At 32.9% G+C, this 13,921-nt stretch overlaps 1 protein-coding gene across 1 annotated transcript in view; it reads right to left on the bottom strand.

The window, feature by feature from the left end:
- Positions 1-13,921, bottom strand: part of LOC126969215 (dual specificity calcium/calmodulin-dependent 3',5'-cyclic nucleotide phosphodiesterase 1) — a 514,263-nt gene that overhangs the window by 42,815 nt on the left and 457,527 nt on the right. Inside the window, exons 5-6 of the mRNA XM_050814551.1 lie at positions 9,126-9,239; positions 2,427-2,537 (exon numbers count right to left, since the gene is read on the bottom strand). Of these exons, the coding sequence (XP_050670508.1) occupies positions 2,427-2,537; positions 9,126-9,239 (225 nt within the window). The remainder of the gene's footprint in view (positions 1-2,426; positions 2,538-9,125; positions 9,240-13,921) is intronic.

Raw genomic sequence — 13,921 nt, 5'->3', positions numbered from 1 at the left:
ATGTTAGGAGTTTTTCAGACGTAAGTACATCAAAAATATTCTTGAAACCACCAGAGCACGCGTATACAGTATTAGCGCCTTTTCCTCTGACTTTCACAAAATCTATATTTGAGGCCACGGACTAGTAAAAAAATAAGGACTCCGTGTCACCTTACAGTGTAGCACCAAAACAAGCCGATTAACGTGTAAATATATTATAGCCCCACGCACACACTTACACTACTACAGGCTGATAGGCGGCCATTATGAGAATTGTCATCGTCTGTGACAGATCAGTTTGCGTCTCAATACAATATTTTAAAAATGCCGTCGTGCGTTGTGAAAAAGTGTTAAAACAATCACATAAAAGTATTTGTGTATATATGATTATAGAAGGGAGAAAAATTGTGTAACTTTTATACCCCGTAACCGCACACACACTAGCATAAAGGTGCTTCACTTGCTAATATCACGGCGCGAAGTCCTTCTTTTTTTACTAGTCCGTGTTTGAGGCTAGCTGAGAGTGCGTCAGCTTATTTCTTCATAAACTTCATAAATCTGGTTATCATAATATACAAATGAAACAAAACCTCTTCAGAATTATTATAAAATAAGTAAAATACGTTTTATACAGATGTTGTTTGCCCTTCAAAACAATTCATTAGAAATTTCAAATCCGTCACTGGCCTTTTAATATTAAAGATATAACTAGAAAGCAATATTGACGACGAAACTTCGTATTAATAATATTATGAACATGTCGCTCAAATATCGCTATATTGTACGCCTTCAGAATCCCTTAAGGCCTTTATTATACTTTACTATTATCTGAGCAACTTTTTTAATTACGTTATATTCGTTACTGAAAATGTGTTTTTTTTTTAAATTTATCCAACGATCTTTATGTGACTATCTTTCTATTATTTATATGTATCTAGGATTTGTAGTTTTTAAGGCGTCTATACTCCAAATAATATGTTAAAGACAGATAATTTGTATTTAAATAATTTCAGACTTTGTTGTAGCTTCCATTAGTACTTTTACATAACTTTTACAAAGTATTTTATTATATTGAGTTTGTTTTATTATTTTGAATTAGAATCTTTAGATTTTTTGAGATATTGAGTGTTTCTTCGTCATTTTAGGATTATTTCAAATCATTACTAACATTTCAGACAAAAGAGATTAAATAGACCCAGATATAGATTGGCCATAGTTTTTACATGATTCTCTAACAATTACTTGGTTTTACTCTTAGATATTACAAATAGCGGATATTGAAAATGCAGTATTAAGTTCACTATCTTAAATCGATTTGATGATAAAATAATAGGTAATGCAAATTTATTAACGTGAGCATTGTCATAATTTGTATTTAAATTTTATTAGAAGATAGACTAATGTAGTCAGTTGCAAATTTCCCAATGACACAGTTGATCACTGTGTAACAACGTGCGTATAAATACGGAAAGAACTTTGTTTTATTAAAGTCTGCGTGACGTCAGTAAACCGTTAATCAATCGCTACTTTTGATTGGTGCCTAGACCTGACGTCACTAAGATGGCCGCCTCTCAACGCGCGGGAGTTGTAATTGTTCTTCAATAAGATTACAGTCCAATCAATTATTTCCTTATAATTACGATTAGATTGAGCTAAGGGTTAAATTCAAGTGATCATAGAATTGATATTGGTAACATCGACACACCTAAACACGAGCGTCGGCGCTGACTGCTGGCGAGCCACGGCTGGTCTATAATAAAACACCAATTCATTGAACACACTGAGTACAAAGGATTTGGGAGTCTAACATCGAATAAAAGGCGTTACAACAGAAATATGATTCGAAATTTGAATATTATCCGTTTTATAAAATTTTTGAAAAATTTAATATTTGAAAGCCAAAGAATGAAGACAATTAAGCAATAATTTCAGATATAACGCCTCTCATAAAACAATTAATTTGCCAAAAAATTGGAGCGAGAAACTGGATTATTAAGTAAACCACAACATCAACATTAAAGTATTAATATTATGTATATATGTATGAAAATCTCACTGTAAATGGGAATAAATTCGATTTATTTAATATAAGCAATACAGATTTATATACACAAGAGGAATATAACATTAATTAACATTTTACAAGAACAGATGCACAAAAATATTAGCTAAATATTCTAACTAATCACTCAGACATGCCTGGTCAAATCAAGGACATCTCGAAAAACTGTGAAGTTCTCAGGATGGGGTTCTACTATAAATAAGTGCGTATAGTTATTGTAACAAAAAAAAAAACAGCAAACTGGAAATGTTCTAAACTACCAGGAGAACAGGATCGCAGAAGAGTTGTAAAGCGTAAATAGAACAGAAAGGCCTATTCGCATAGAATGGACAGAAGGGAGGCGCGACTACTTGGCCATTGCCGACGATGTTGTAACAGTATTAACTTTGCTTCATTCGGTTTTTCTACAGAACATCTTGCCCAGCAGGGTGTGCGCAGTCGTCTCATGTGAAGAGTGGTTGGTTGAACACGCGGCTGCTCTGCATGCCTCGTAATCCTGTATTACAAATCATCACTGGAAGCGCATGGAGCGCCAAATATAAACAACCCAGGATGATTGCCTCATGACCTATTCACGTTTCCGATATTGGAGTATTCAATCTGAAGTCTGTTCACAATAACTCAAATGGTTTCATTCGTAACGAGATTGTAGCTAATGAGCACGAATTCAAAGGAAACACAAAAGAATACTTACTCATTGATTGTGTTCTTTGAAACGTCTGTACAAAAATTGAGGTATCATTATTTTAAGAAAAATACATCGTTAGATGTGATTTAATATAAAATCTTATCAAACCAAATCTAGACTATTAATTATTATTATTTGTTTGACAAACTGTTACAAGGAATATAAATGGCGTATTTTTGTTTAAGAGATTTTCAGTTATACAAAAACAAAAATCAATTACTGTAGTAAATTAAATTATTTTGAAAATAAATAAATATTTTTTTTCATAGTTCATCATGTAATTCAATGATGTACTATTTAAAATCGGTAATACGGAGTGAGTGACGATTGAACACTTACCGCAATCGTAATAATTTTAAATGTTATCTAATATATAAAATTCTCATGTCGCGGCGTTTGTAGTTAAACTCCATCGAAACAGCTCGACCGATTCCCAAAAAATTTTTTTTTAATTTTTTGACATTTTTTTTTTTAATTTTTATTATGAGTCAGCATTAAAAATTACATATAACTTCATTAATTTTCACCCATCTACGATTAACAGTTACTTTTGTATCGTGATTTTAATATCGGCAATACAACGTTTGCTGGCTCAGCTAGTTATTTATAAAGACATGCCTGTCGTAAAGCAAAGGCACATTGATCCGAAACCTGCAATTTAAGTATTGATACATAGACATAAGTCTATGTTATGTAATTAACAGACTGTAACCGTATCGATATACAGCCAATATCGATGTTTTAATTACACGTGTAAATTGATCTTAGATATTAACACTAACATGCTAAAAATATACTTCTAAATAATTACATAACGCTGTATATATTGAGATTGCGTCTTAAGTCTCAGTGTGAAGATGAAATGTTATCGAGTTTGTTCGGCATTAAGCTACTTCTTAGATTATTTTGTAATGCGTCATAAAATCAAATAACACCGCTTATATTATGCAGCACGGAGCTGCAATGGCGACAGTTAATAAACACACACAATACACTTAACCATAATAATAAAAAAATATTATGTATGTTTCAAATTTTGTCATTTTCAAAGAAACAATATATATATTTAAAAAACAACTTTTTTTAATTTGTGATTAAATTAATTAATCACAGTTAATAATTAAATTTGTGGTCGCACAAGTAGACACGAAGTAGATGTTAGTGTTAAGTAGTTAATTAAATACTTAGAAAACAATATTTTAATCACCTTTATATTGTTGTCGCACAAGTAGGCACGTAGTAGATGTCATTGTGAAGTAGTGAATTATATATTATTTAAATCATAAAATTTTAATCACCTTTACATTTTGGTCGCACAAGTAGACACTGGTCGCACAAGTAGACACGAAGTAGATGTCAGTGTGAAGTAGTTAATTAAATACTTAGGACACAAACTTTTAATCACCTTTATATTGTGGTCGCACAAGTATACATGAAGTAGATATCAGTGTGAAGTAATTAATTAAATACTTAGGACACAAACTTTTAATCACCTTTACATTGTGGTCGCACAAGTATACATGAAGTAGATGTCAGTGTGAAGTAATTAATTAAATACTTAGGACACAAACTTTTAATCACCTTTACATTGTGGTCGCACAAGTATACTTGAAGTAGATGTCAGTATGAAGTAGTTAATTAAATACTTATGATACAAACTTTTAATCACCTTTACATTGTGGTCGCACAAGTATACATGAAGTAGATGTCAGTATGAAGTAGTTAATTAAATACTTATGACACAAACTTTTAATCACCTTTATATTGTGGTCCCACAAGTAGACTCGAACTAGATGTCAGTGTGAAGTATTTAATTAAATACTTATGATACAAACTTTTAATCACCTTTACATTGTGGTCGCACAAGTAGACTCGAACTAGATGTCAGTGTGAAGTATTTAATTAAATACTTATGACACAAACTTTTAATCACCTTTATATTGTGGTCGCACAAGTAGACTCGAACTAGATGTCAGTGTGAAGTATTTAATTAAATACTTATGATACAAACTTTTAATCACCTTTGCATTGTGGTCGCACAAGTAGACTCGAACTAGATGTCAGTGTGAAGTATTTAATTAAATACTTATGACACAAACTTTTAATCACCTTTACATTGTGGTCGCACAAGTAGACACGAACTAGGTGTCAGTGTGAAGTAGTTAATTATATTTTTGATACAAATTTTTTATGACCTTTATATTATGGTTGCATAAGAGGGCTCGAAGTAGATGTAACTGTGAAGTAGTACATTATATATTGAGGAAACAAAATTTATACCACCTTTATATTGTGGTCGCACAAGTAGGGTTTGTGCTGACTTGTGCTTGTAAGTGTCAGTGTGAAGTAGTGAATTATGTATTTTGTGTTTTTAAATAATTTTTTATGAATATTATGGTTAAGTAGTTGTACCCGTGTATTTATTTAATATCGCTATTGTAGCAACATCCTGTATATTCTTAAAGTCATTTGTTTCTATAACAAAATACTTAAATTTTCATTTATTAAATATACCACGATCTACACAACTTAAATTTGAATACTAAATTTATGAGCAATACGAGACTCGAACCCGCAACCTCTCGCAACCCGTAGATGACGCCACAACCTGAGAGCTGAACAAGACATACAAGATTTATCAACGACGCGGAACTCGAACGGTTGGCTCAGTGGAAGAGCGATCTCACGGAACGTGAGAGGTCGCGGGTTTGAGTCCCGCATCGTCCATACATTTCGTTTTCAAATTTAATTAGTGTAATTAATCCCAGAAGTGAGGGTTATCACTTTAAAAAATCACAATTTGTTTATACTACGACCTGTTAGAAACTTAAAGGTTGTTAGTATGTCAGGGTTTGGTTTCGGTTGTTTATGTGGCACAGTTAAATCTTTTTTTAGGAATAGGAAGACAAACGTGCGTAGGGGCTTACACCTTTACAACACCAGAGAAATCATAGGACCATAGCTCTTCTCTAAGTCGTCCTAAAACACCACAAAAGAAAGCTCATTGGAATGAGCTTACTGTGGTCGTTGTGGTTGTCCAAAGAGAAAAGTGGCTGGAAAATCTATTGTAGAGCTTTCCACACCCAGTTTTTTTTATGAAAATAAGGTACGATACGAGCAAGACGTTCAGCTGATGGTAATTGATATACCTTGCCCAATACAACGCAGTGCCACTCAGGATTCTTGGAAAACCCAAAAATTATGAGCGGCACTACAAGTGCGCTCGTCACCTTGAGACATAAGATGTCGCCTCACTTGCTCAGTAATTTCACTAGTTACGGCGGCCTTCAGACCGAAACACAGTAATGCTTATACATTATTGTTTCACGGCAGAAATAAGCGCCGTGTGGTATTCATAATCTACCCGGCACCTAGAATGTGGCTGTAGATCCTTGAGTCATGTAGAAAAACCTTAAAACTCTCATTAATTTTCAGTACATGTTTGAGCAACAAATATTGAACAAGAAAGAAGGCAGCGTTACAAGAAAAGCAAGACTCATCAGGCTTATGGGGATGAAGATGAGTTATTACATAAGTTTGAAAGTTGTTTTTCAAGCTCCTATTATATTTAGGATTTGGGTGAGCTCTGTTTGGTGTGAAAACATGAGGAAACGCATTTTTTTCTAGTTTGAGAGTTAGATAAATTGTTTGTACTCATAATTCTTTTATCATAACTTTTCACCTGCTATCGCCGTAATTCAGTGGGAGGCTCCTTCGCACAGGATGCCGACTAGATTATGGGTATCATAACGGCGCCTATTTCTGCTGTGGAGCAGTAATGTGTAAGCATTACTGTGTTTCGGTCTGAAGGGCGCCGTAGCTAGTGAAGTACTGGGCAAAAGAGACTTAACATCTTATATCTCAAGGTGACGAGCGCAGTTGTAGTGCCATTCAGAATTTTTGGGGTTTTTCAAGAATCCTGAGCGGCACTGCATTGTAATGGGCAGGGCGTATCAATTACCATCTGCTGAACGTCCTGTTCGTCTTGTCGCTTATTTTCATAAAAAAAATCATTCTTCATCCGTACAATTGTCGAATTTAATGAACTTGTAAATGATTAAGATATGACACGTTTTTAACTAAACCTAGTGCAATCCGGAAATTGATAACCAGATCATACTTCCTCCCCTAATTTACAAAATATTCTATTATTAATATAAATGGAAATTTTAATTAATTACTTATTAATATTACATTTATCAAATAATAACGGCTTATGTAAATTTATTTTATGAATGTAAACTTCTTGCTGAACCACTTATAAAATACTTACGAAAATGTAGTCAGAATTTAAAAACTAGTAACCCTATAATTATTTTTTATTCTAATTAGAATAATATATGTGAAAACCTTATAAAATTTATATGCTAGGTAGAGCCTGTTGCTGTTCGACAACCGATGAAAACAGGCCAGGAATGTTAGTTTAGTGTGACTGACAAGCTACGTCTTAGACTTGCGATTTGTATGACACTTTTTGTTAGTGTGCGTACATTGCTCAAAATAGAGGTTAACTTTACACGCGTATTTTTTTCCATGTATTCACAGCTGTCATATCTAGACGTATACCTAGGTAACACTGAAAATGTTTAGAAAATGAGAAACGGCTTAATTTAGAAAGATGCCAATACTTTCTTTGTTTTTCGAAGTAATATCCGTTCCTCTCTACACATCGTCGCATTCGATGGAATGGATCGAATATTTTCCAAGGCAACAGGCAAACAGCGATTGACATACCAGTCTGCAATAACTGTCCTTCCATCTTCTAGCACAACTGTCGAAATGACCTTTCCCACCAACGAATGAGGCAATCATCTTTTTTCCTCGACTTCTTCTTTTCTTTACCTTAGTTGGCCAATCCTCGAAAGGAAATACCCACTGAGGTGATTTTCTTTTGGTTTCGGGTTCGTAGCAATATATCCAGCTTTCATCACCTGTGACGACGTCAAATACAGTGAAATACAGCATTTGAGTCACCGCCGTTGAACTTATCTAACATTTGACGAAACCAGTCCATGCGAAGGTGTTTCTGGTCGTCGGTTAAAGTATGGGGAATCCATCTGGTACAAAGCTTGGACGCCTAAATGTTCGTGCAATATTTATACTTATACCAATGCCTAGGCTTGCCCGTATCTATAGGTCACTCTCTTATCTTCCTCTGTCATGCGTCACACAGCACTGATGCTATCTTCAGTAATCGCTGTTAAAGGATCCCTCACGCGGATCATAATTGAGATTGCTACGTCCAGGCTTAAACTCGTTAAACCAATTGTAAATAGTGGCACGAGATGGGGCTTCATTAATAAATGCTAATCGCAGCTTTTAGTTTTGTTGTTGAGTAAGCCCACAACGAAAGTCATAATAAATCATTGACCGAAGATTTTCTCGCGTTAGGTGTACACAAAAACAAATGACAAATGAATGAAATATTCTAGATTAGCTTACCAAAGAGTTCTAAAATTGAAATTAAAAAAATGTTTTCATTAGCAATATTTCCAACTGGCCAGTTCTAAACATTTCCAGTGTTACGCACGTAAATGATCTTAGGTGAAAACTAGTAAATGGTTTCTTGTTATAAAAATAAATAATATTAAAAATAATATATGCTCATATTACTGCCTTATCTACAATCTCGTTATTCATATTTTATTTCAAACCAATGAGTGAAATGTTCATTGTATTACTCCAGTATCGAAACACAATGGAAATGAAATGAAAATCGATATCCCTGTCTCTCGCATTGAAATAAAATTTATTATTTGTACATTTTTATGTAAAACCTGTCGGCTGCAAATGTTCTGAAACATAAAACTCGTGAGATAGTACAATAAAGTCGTATCATTAATGTTTATTATGAGACGTATTTCGCTACAATTGATGATAATATTTTAAAGGTAACTCAAGTTTTAAATGAAGAAATTAGGAAAGTGTAAGAATATAGAAACTTCATTAGGATTTTAATATATTGACGAGCGTTTCATGAACTTGTAAATAATTAACTGTGTAATAGTTAGTAAACAGTTAATTATATAATTGATATTATAAACACCTAAAACACTCCCGTAAGAGGAAAATTTGCAATTTAGATCATAGACATCTATAACTTATATTGATGTCATTATTTTGAAATAATATCAAAAACACAATATTAATATTTAAATTTTTTATCAATCAGGTATCAAATATCTTGACTAAATCATTGATTAAGATTTATAATCTGTAATGAAAGCAGAATTTATTTATTATATTTTAAATTTCGCTCGAGCTTTCTTTAAATACGAATATATTACATTTATGTGATCGTAACATTGTAAATTAATCTAAATAAATGATTTTCGAAATATATACAATTTTACATGATATGTAGTATGAGTTTGTAGAAGAAGGTAATGTACATACTTGGTCTCGTCGATGTAGACTGCTTCCAGAACTTTAGCGGCGTATTGAAGATTATTTTGTAATGTTTCCACTGCTATTTCACCTCTGTTCAATTGTCTTAAGAGGTAGCGTAATCTGTGGACAAAAATCCAATATTTTACTTTGACCGGTGATTCCTACCCCCTTATTCATAATAGTCTGCTAACTTAAAGCACTGCTAATTTTCACTCTGTCTTCTTCTATTGACCTAAATCAGAATGAGAAATAACACTCTTTAGCAGCTGTTTTAAGCTAGCGGACCATTATGAATAAGGGGGTCAGTACTAAAGATCGCTTGAATATATAGAAGGGAAAAGAGCTTCATGGATGGTTTTATCAGGCTCTCTAATCTCTATGGACGTGATAACTAGATTCATTTTCATTTAAAACCTGGCTCTGATTTCGTGATTTTTCGGGGAAACTAAAGGATTCACCTGTGTACATGCTGATTTAATTATCAAAACGAATAACTACCGGAAATACATTAGGAAGGATGGTACAATAAATTCAAATTCGGATTCAATAATCCTTATTCACTGTAAAACTTTATAAGGACAAGTCAGGATATAGAGTAAAATGTAATATAAACGGAAAATATAGTTGGATGAAAATTACGGACGACGTGACGTAGGGAAGTGGAAAAGAGGGGGTGTTTAAGACTGGATATGGAATACAATTAATCCCGTGGGGCCCAGAGGCGCGGAGAATGTTCAAAATACTATCTTCGCGCCTCAATAAGGCTACAGGAAACCCAAGCGCTGGCAGCTATTTCGGTCAACGGATCAGCCTTGCTATCCAACGCGGTAATGCTGCCAGTATTCTTGGTACGCTTCCACGTAATGATAGTTTTAATTTTATGTAGTCGTAGTATTGTAAATATAGTTATAAGATTTGTTTTGATTATATAAATAAAACATTAATCAAATCTATTTATAAATGTAAAAAGGGTAATGATTTTGTGTAATATTATCCTTTTTTTCATTCTTATTCAAAAATATCAATAATAATAACGTAATAAAAATCCATATTTTTGTTCATACAAAATTACAGGTATGAATTCACTATGATCTATATATATCTCTCTGTTCCCTTTCATTTTCGTTATATTCTCTTCCATTTCCAATTCCATTCCCATCATCCTATTATTATTTTTAAAATTATCGACTCTGGTCTCGTAAGACTAAAGTATTATGCCAGGCGTGCCATCATCCTGGTGAGTCCATCAGACATTATTTTTATAGCGTAATTTGTGGACATACATACAATAATTTATTATAACACAAATGTATACTGCTTATTGATCCTATTTATAATAAAATACGTCATACATGAATAACTAATTTTATAATTATTTGGATATTTACTCCTGCTATGTAATTCTGCTTATTTATATATATACTAGCTGACCCAGCAAACAGATAAAAAATAGATGCAACCGATTCTCAGATCTACCAAATACATAGTACTACAATTATTGTATTCAATTATTGTTATTGGAACAGAATAAAATAAAAATCACGATACAAAAAAGTTGTAGATCGTAGAAGGGCGAAAATTGATGTTGTATGTATTTTTCAATGCTGAATCATAATAACATGAAAACAAGAAATTTTGTACAAAAATTAAAAAAAATGTTAAGGGTAAACAACCCTTATCACTTAGGGGTATGAAAAATAGATAGTAGCCGATTCTCAGATCTACTGAATATGCATATAAAATTTGGTAAAAATCAGTAAAGCCGTTACGGAGGAGTAAGGTAACTAACATTGTGACACGAGAATTTTATATTTAAGATTTATCGAAATGGGAACACTTTTCTTCATAGTCTGGGTTCGGATTGAACAGATATTTTATCATGATACTTATAAGTCTACAAATTGATATAAAATATACGATATGGGATATTCTCCGTGATGTACGCTTCCGATAAGCTCCTGATTGGGAGGTTCCTGTACGGAGGTTACTTGACTGACAGTCAAAGCTCATCAAAAGCTGCGGAGATTACGCCGAAAGTGATTATATATGTTTATGAGATTTTTTTTTTATGAAATTAAGGGACGAGACGAGCAGGACGTTCAGTTGATGGTATTTGAAACTCCCTGCCCATTACAATGCCGCTCAGGATTCTTGAAAAACACAAAAATTCTGAGCGGCAATACAATAGCGCTCGTCACCTTGAGACAAAAGATGTTAAGATTCATTTGCCCAGTAATTCCACTAGCTACGGCACCCTTCAGACCGAGACACAATAATGCTTACACATTACTGCTTCGCGGCAGAAATAGGCGCCGTTAATCTAGCCGGCATCCCGTGCAAAGGAGCCTCCCACTGTTAATCAAATTATATATATCTAAATTTCGATGCAACAATAAAAATTAAGCATAAAGAATTTAATTACGCTTAAATAAATTTTGGTCCGTTCTTCTCACCATTAATTATGTTGACCTAGCTAGCAAGTAATTCAAATGTGAGTATCTGCTGATTAATATAAATAAATACCTAGCTTTACAGGAAATTTAATTGTTACATAACTAAAGTTTCATCCACATTCCAACCAATGCCGTTTTGACGGTTCTGAATTGGAATTTCATAAAATTACTAGCTGACGTTGTATTGCCAATTAAATTAATAAAAAATTCAATAAATAAAATTTTTGGGGTATAAAAAATATATGACGACAGATTCCCAGACCTACCGTCCAAATATATACGCATCCAGATGGTGGGGATCATAACCTAATAAGTATCAGTCACCAATAAACATTAAAGTTTACTTCACTCAAATACTTCCGAAATAATGTCAAAGATTATTTTCATTAATTTTATTATTTTTTTTGATTATCTTATAAGGGCACGCTTTATATAAACATTGCATTGTTATTGGAAACGAAGACCTTCAAGATAAAGTGAATACCTGACCTAATTTTTACTCAATTTTCATATCTCCAATATGCAACTAGTACGTCAGTTGTTTCTGTCGTAAACTTGCATTTAAATGTTCTAATTCCCATCGGTTTGCATCGTTAATCTAAATACAATAATATACTGACTTCCAACGTGTTAATATTCTATAAAACAAGGCAAGAAAGAATAATTATCTGCAACCTTTTGGGATAATAAATAACAAAATAAATAATTAGTAGTTAAAAAAAACTAAAAAGCACGCTATTTATAGAAAACCGAACTGAAAAAAAAAGAGAAAATTTATTTTGAAATTTAAAATTAACATCAATTCCTGCCTTTATACAGTAGATGAAATTTATATAAATTAACAAAAATCTTATTTTGCAAATTGAAAAATGGAATAATTTTATCAAATTAATGTATTGTCATCGGCCCTCGACAAATCTACGAAGTTTGAACGAAATCTGGCCGTTTAAAGGGGGTCAAAATCGCGCCCAAATGAGTCGGTTACAAACAAACATACATACAAGTGAAGCTAATAAAAAGCGTGTAAAAATTAAGAAATTCAATACTTATAATGTAATATATTTTATGTATGCTCAATATTAGTTTCAGCAATCATTGGAGATTACCAGTAAACGGTTGAAAAGTATTATTTATAATGTATGTTTTAGGCTAACATTAAGGATTGGTCTCCGCTGCACTCCTACTAGCACTACCTAAGTACAATAGCTTTTTTATTACGGCAACATTTAGATGCCGTGTTTATGGCATCTTGACACTCAATGGCATCTTTCAAATTGTGTAACATACGCTTCGTGTTATTTTACATTGAAATTAATAAAATACAAAATACTTACTGATGATATGTGATCCCAGTGTCTTTCTTATTTCTTGTTGTATCATTTTTACAGAGTTTTACAACGCAACCTGGGATTTTAGTTTTATTTTATTAGTGAAACGTGTGGCACGTCAACGTCATACATTATTCGAGACTGGCTTGGGCTTAGTATTAGGTGCCGCACTTTGCGACTAAGCCTGCGGTATCTAGTTGGAGGGTAGTTGAGACCCTTAATATAGGGTTTTAAGCATACAAAGCTCAATAAGCTATATTGTAAGAAAGCTTCATTGTGCGGTCAATAACCGTGAACAAAAGGCTTTCTGAATGCTGCTTATCAATAAAGCCTTCAATCAAACGAAACACAATCCGTACGTCTCTGAGCTATTCGTATAATTACTTGTTTTGTTTGGATAGAACAATGTTTATTTAACAATCCTCACAATTGTTTTGTTTCCGAGATGCAGCGCGTCGGTAATTGGAACACCTGCAATATTCTGTTATTCAGGTTTAAATACATGTCTGACGCTTTTGAAGCTGTGCGGAGTGCGGACTATAAAGAGAATCGTATGTCGGACACTTAATATCTGTTTCAAAGGAAAATATTATAACAAGTTAAATTAGTTACATTGCGTGAGACTTTATAATATTATCAATTATGAACATATTTTAAAAGTAACAGGAGTAACTAACGAAAAAAATATTTTTTCCATGGGAAACTTTATGTGCTCACGAGTATCAAACGTGCAAAATCTTAATGTTTAAGGAAAGGGTGAAAAAACAAAAAAAATCTTATCAACCGCAGCAGTTTGACTGTGTATTATTTCCACAAATAATGTAAAAGCTAGTATTGACTGGATTATTTGTATTGCAAATATTATATATGAAAAAAACTAAATCAAAAGAAAGAAACACGCTGCACCATATTATACCTATCGGTTCAGTAGTTTTCGCAGTATAACCGATAAAAAAACCGGCTCTTCGCTTATTAGTATACTAAATAGTAATAATACTTTCATAGTAAGCATGTTAAGGAA

The sequence above is a fragment of the Leptidea sinapis genome, chromosome 17 (genome assembly GCF_905404315.1).
Source record: "Leptidea sinapis chromosome 17, ilLepSina1.1, whole genome shotgun sequence".
NCBI lineage: Eukaryota > Metazoa > Arthropoda > Insecta > Lepidoptera > Pieridae > Leptidea > Leptidea sinapis.
Note: the sequence above shows the minus strand (reverse complement) of the source record. Positions and strands in the feature narration are given on the sequence as shown.